This window comes from Pterocles gutturalis, unplaced genomic scaffold, assembly GCF_000699245.1.
Source record: "Pterocles gutturalis isolate BGI_N339 unplaced genomic scaffold, ASM69924v1 scaffold35178, whole genome shotgun sequence".
In the NCBI taxonomy this organism is placed as follows: domain Eukaryota; kingdom Metazoa; phylum Chordata; class Aves; order Pterocliformes; family Pteroclidae; genus Pterocles; species Pterocles gutturalis.
Window position 1 is genome coordinate 1 of NW_010121607.1, and position 5,523 is coordinate 5,523.

Sequence of the window (5,523 nt, forward strand, 5' to 3'; positions counted from 1 at the left end):
TTGCTGTCGAGGTGGGGGGCTGGAGGCTCCTGGGGGGCTGCTGGGGCCCAGCTGAGCGTGTGGGGGAGGAATCAGCCTCTGCGTAGAAGAAGGGGCTGAGGAGATGGGAAGGTCTTTGGGGGCTTGTTGTTTTGGGTCATTTTACTTCTACTCAACTTCCTGAGCCAGTGGTACACGTCCTGCTCTGTTTGAAATCGTGTGGCGTGGGGAGCGGCGCGGGTTGGTGTGCCTGGCTCCTGTCCTTACTGACGGGGCTAAGTAGCGGTGTGAACTCCAGGTTAGGAGGAGCGTTGGTTATCACTCCCGTTGCTTTTCCTTGGTTTTCCAGACTCTTTCTTTCTCCGTAAGTAGCTGAAGCACAGAATTCCCCATCATGGATTTTCAACATCGTCCTGGAGGTAAAACTGGAAGCGGAGGCGTAGCCTCTGCCTCAGAAAGTAACCGAGACCGCAGGGAGAGGCTCCGGCAGCTGGCTTTGGAAACCATCGACATCAACAAGGTGAGCCTTGACCTCTGCGCGCGCAGGAAAGACAAGACGTGTGGCTTCTGTCCTGCTGACTGTAGTGGGGAGAAGTCTGGGGCTTTGCCTGAGTGAAACACCTTGGAAGGCAAGAGATTTAGTGGAGAGTTGTGTATTGGAATGAAATCCCTCTGTTTCTGGTAATGTGGGCATCGAATGAGAAACGTTTGTGCCAGGGCTGACCAGAGAGGTGCCAGCCCTTGCGTATTCCAGGAGCTGTTACTACGTTATTTTCAGTCTCCTTGGGACTGGTTCGTTTTTGCTTATTCTCGCCTGCCCTTGGGTGTGCTGTCACCAGTTAACACAGCTGCTGTTGTTTCTATTTTCATAGTCCTAAAGCAATGCTGTGCTACTGATTGAAACCCACAAACTCAGTCCTTCCAGCACAGCAGAAGTTTGGTATTAAGTATTTCGATTATTCTCTTGGTTTGACATGTATTTTTCTCGTAACTTCTTAATAATTCTCTTCCTAGGACCCTTATTTTATGAAAAATCACTTGGGCTCTTACGAATGCAAGCTTTGCCTAACGCTGCACAACAACGAGGTGAGTTGACAGCTGTCTGTCTTGCTCTCGGCAGCAGGTTTTTTACAATAGTAGCTTCGAGTGCAAGAACCTGGGACGTGCCTGATGACTGACGGCTGAAGAGATGATGGGTGGGTAGCAGATGTGTTAAGCCTGACAGTTTTTGACAGCTCAGCAGTTGAGAGCATTCTGCAATTTTTGAGTAAGATTCCTCGCTGCTGAGGATTAAAATATCCTTGTCAATGTGTGGCACAGTCTCTGTGACAAGTATCTTTCAGGGCAGGAACAGTCCTGTCTTCATTTCAATTTCTCCTCCTTGTTTTTTCTTTCAGGGAAGTTACTTAGCGCATACCCAGGGGAAGAAGCATCAGACCAATTTGTAAGTAATTCTCCACCTCAGCTTTATTCTCCGTTACCTGAGCACTTTAAATGATGAGTGTGTGCATCTGTACATCTGGAACTCCGCTGTACGGCAGCACACGGCACTCAAATGTTCTTTCACGTGTGTCTTGTGGTGCTGACAAGCTCCGTTTTGAGCCCAAGTTCAAAAACCAATGGTGGGATTTCTGAAGGAGGGGGGAGAAAGAGTTTTAAAAGCAAACTGAGTCTAGTTCTAAGGACTTGGTTTTGTGAATACAGGTGGGGAGGAGCTGGTAGGTTTGATTTTAAGAAATCCAGTTTGCTTTGGTTTAGATGACTAGCTTGTGGGGTTTTTTGCTTGTTTATTTCAAGAAGTAAGTCTTCTCAAATCCATCTGTGGAGACGGGCACCAGGGTCACCTTGGGGGTGGATGAGATAACTGAGAAGACACCATTCAGTCAGGGGAAGGCGTGGATACAACTGGGCTGTGGTAGTGCCTGTGGAAGAGAAGTAGCCAGTGTTCTGATGTGCTTTCTGTGAAGCGCTGGATATTCCACGTTAAAGGATTCAAAGTGATCCTGGTGTAGCCTTTAGAAACAATCATGGCTAACCTTTTAAATTTGGCACATTTCAAATGAATCCAGGGCCCGTCGAGCTGCCAAGGAAGCTAAGGAAGCCCCTGCCCAGCCCGCACCAGAAAAAGTCAAAGTGGAAGTCAAGAAATTTGTGAAAATTGGACGACCGGGTTATAAAGGTGTGTCGGGGTGTCTGTGGCAGGAGATACCGAATGCCTGCCAGAGCTTGCCTGAAGTGCATGTGGATGTGAATTATTCATTAGTCTTTTTAGCAGATCTGTCCATGAATAAGATATAGGCTTATCTCCTGATGTCCTTTATTGTTTAAATTACCCATGGAACGTCTCTTTATTGCTGACAGTCGAGTGAGAACCATTTTAATAATAGATTGGTATGTCTCAGCCTTTCGGCTCTTAGTAGTAGTCATGCAGGAGATGATGACATTGTTTCAGTCTCTCTTCTCCTTTTATTGTGCTGTTCCATCTTTCACTAATGCTCATAAATCACTCAGTGCATATATAGAGCAACTTTTTTCTCTGAACTCCCCATTGTTTTGTTTTGGCCTTCAGCAGGCAGCTTGGCTTCTTTATCTCCCAGTTTTGCTCTGCAGTGTGCGGTGGCTTTGCCCCACAGCAGCTGAATTTCAGTAGAGAACCTTAGCAGCTTTGGTTAAAGACAATGTAACGTTTTGCTTGATAAATAGGAAAAAAAATCTTGTAATACTTTGTTGTTGGAAGCTTTGTGTGGTTCCTAGAGCAGAAATAATGTTGCTCTAACCCTGCTATGTGATGTCCTGAGCTTTCCTGCTTTCTTTGCAGTGACCAAGCAGCGAGATCCAGAAACAGGCCAGCAGAGCCTTCTCTTCCAGGTACTAAATTCTTGGTGTGTGGGTTAACCAAGTAAAAGTGCTGCTAAATGAGCAGTTCTTTGCAGAATTAATGAAATAATTTTTAAAAAGGCCTTATTTTGCTTGTCCTTTGCTGCTCATTGTGTCAAGCAGCTCCACAGTGGCAGTGGTCACACTGTTTCCGTCGGTGGCACTAAGTTTTCTGTTTGGAGCTGATCTCTTGATACACTTTGTGGTTGAGGGATTGGTTTTGTGTGAAGGGGGATTGAAAAGGGGATGGATGTTCTTCCTAATGCTGCAATAACATCCCAACAGATCGATTATCCGGAGATTGCAGAAAGCATCATGCCTCGGCATCGCTTCATGTCCGCCTACGAGCAAAGGATTGAGCCCCCCGACAGACGCTGGCAATACCTGCTGATGGCAGCGGAGCCCTACGAGACCATAGCTTTCAAGGTAAGATTTGGGATTAACTGATTATTGCGAAAATTCCCTTCCCGTCTTTTCCAAGACATTAATTCCCGGTGAACACTCTTATAGACTTCTGTTCTAGCCTTCGGGGGGTTAACGGAGTGGAAAGCGGGGAGTTGGGTCAAAAAGACATGACTGGAAGTCATTAAACTCTGATGAGAATTAGTGGAGGACTCTGGCATGGAAACTGGGCTGCGTGCTGAGCTCTGGGGAGCCGTTGAACTCGCAGTGTCTGGCACAGAACGGAGCCTTCTGGGCTTTGCTCCTCAGCCTTTGTGCAGATGTTGAGAGGGGTTTTTTGCCAGGACACTTGTCCTTGACCGAGAGGGAAATAACTTAATTCTCTCCTGCCCCCACCTCTATCTAATAACATCCGAGACGAACGAGACGAACGCAGCTCACAAAGGCCTGGAATAACTCTGTTTATCTTGCAGGCTCTGGCGCTAAAAAGGGCCGTTGAGCTAATCTGCTGGTGCTAATTATAGCTCTGTCTTCTTTTTTGTTGCAGGTGCCGAGCAGAGAAATCGACAAAGCAGAAGGAAAGTTTTGGACCCACTGGAATAGAGAAACCAAACAGGTAGCTGGAGCGCTGCAACGTCTTTAAGGGTTAAAAGAGGGAGCAGGAGGGGAGCTGGGGGGAAAGGCAACGCAGGAAGAGTGCACACCAGCGATATCCGTGCTGGCATTGGTGCTAAGATCTTCATTCTTGAATGCAGCTGTGTAGTGAGTCGTCTAGACAGAAAGATTTTCCTGTGTGTGATCTTTGTGAGAATGTAACCTGGGAGGCAGACTGCTCTGAGTGAAGGCTGCTCGGCAGCAGCTCTGTCTGTAAATGTACCCCCCCCCCCCGTGCCCTCGCCGCGGCTCCTCGCTGCGGGGGTCCTGCACCCAGCTGTCTGCGGTGGGCACGCGGCGCAGATGTGCTCTCTGAGTGTCACGCGTGAGAGCAGGGGACGAATGCGTAGTGGGAAATACCAACTCCAGCACTTAGAACAAGTTTCAGAGGAGTTAAAATACCGGACAGGACTGGTGCTTGAGTGTTGCCAGGGTGGAAAGGCAGCCGGGATCTGTGGAGGTAACAGCTCGGGAGAGATCCGAGCTGTGCTCCTGGAGGACAGAGCAGCTGTCCTGTGTGATGGCACAAGGTTGTCCTGAGAATTCATTTTCTCTAATACCAACTCCAGCACTTAGAACAAGTTTCAGAGGAGTTAAAATACCGGACAGGACTGGTGCTTGAGTGTTGCCAGGGTGGAAAGGCAGCCGGGATCTGTGGAGGTAACAGCTCGGGAGAGATCCGAGCTGTGCTCCTGGAGGACAGAGCAGCTGTCCTGTGTGATGGCACAAGGTTGTCCTGAGAATTCATTTTCTCTTTGCTTTTCTTTCCTCCCCTCCCCAGTTCTTTCTTCAATTCCACTTCAAGATGGAGAAGCCCCCAGCTCCCCCAAACCTCCCTCCAGGGCCCCCGACGGTCAAGCGGCCCCCTCCGCCTCCCCTGATGCACGGCTTGCCCCCGCGGCCTGCCGGACACCATGCCGCCACCTCCTCCCGGAGGCATGACTCTGCCTCCTATGCCTCCCTCGGGACCAGTGCCACCGCCTCCAGTGCCACCTCAGTTGCCACCAGCACCCGGTGTACCCCCCCCGGCTCCTCTGCCACCCATGATGAGGCCGCCTCTCCCCACGGAGGGGCCGGGCACTATCCCCCCTCCGCCTCCCTCCAACTGAAGCCCCTCCTGGACTCCGTCCCGCTGGACTCCTTGAGCTCGTATCTTTTTATATGCAGATCGCGACTGATTCACAGAAATATTTCTGTTTTGTACGCAGGTGAATTTGACTACATCCTGTAGGTTCATTAAAAGGTTTTCAATTTTCCTTTCTCTATGTTTTCCTGTGTCTTGGTTAAAAATGTGGCCGTGTGTTCACTTTCTTTAGCCCTTAAATCTAGAAACCATTCCCAGTCTGGTTCCATTCTGGAAATTCTCCAAAGAGGAGGAGAAGGACTGGAAATCTCGGGGTACCTCACCTCCTTCTAATTGAAGTAGCTCCATCAGCCTCAGCTGTGCCCACCTAACGTCTTACCCCCCCGACTGCTTGGTGTGTATCCCATCAATTAGCAGCTAATTAATCAGTTGCTATTCAGCTGAAGTCCTTTATCAAGCCCGTCATTTGGTGATGGGGAGACTTGTCGTGGCCACACGGGAAGGATCCTGTTTCTGCATCCCCAGGA

At 49.2% G+C, this 5,523-nt stretch overlaps 1 protein-coding gene across 1 annotated transcript; it reads left to right on the forward strand.

The window, feature by feature from the left end:
- The first annotated feature begins 330 nt into the window (after positions 1 to 330).
- On the forward strand, positions 331 to 5,173 carry LOC104464553 (splicing factor 3A subunit 2-like). Its single transcript, XM_010077291.1, is given in 9 exon segments — positions 331 to 499; positions 994 to 1,065; positions 1,377 to 1,423; positions 2,049 to 2,158; positions 2,798 to 2,847; positions 3,142 to 3,282; positions 3,806 to 3,874; positions 4,694 to 4,815; positions 4,817 to 5,173. Coding segments are annotated over 9 exon segments (942 nt in total). The 5' UTR covers positions 331 to 373; the 3' UTR covers positions 5,022 to 5,173.
- Positions 5,174 to 5,523: the final 350 nt, after the last annotated feature.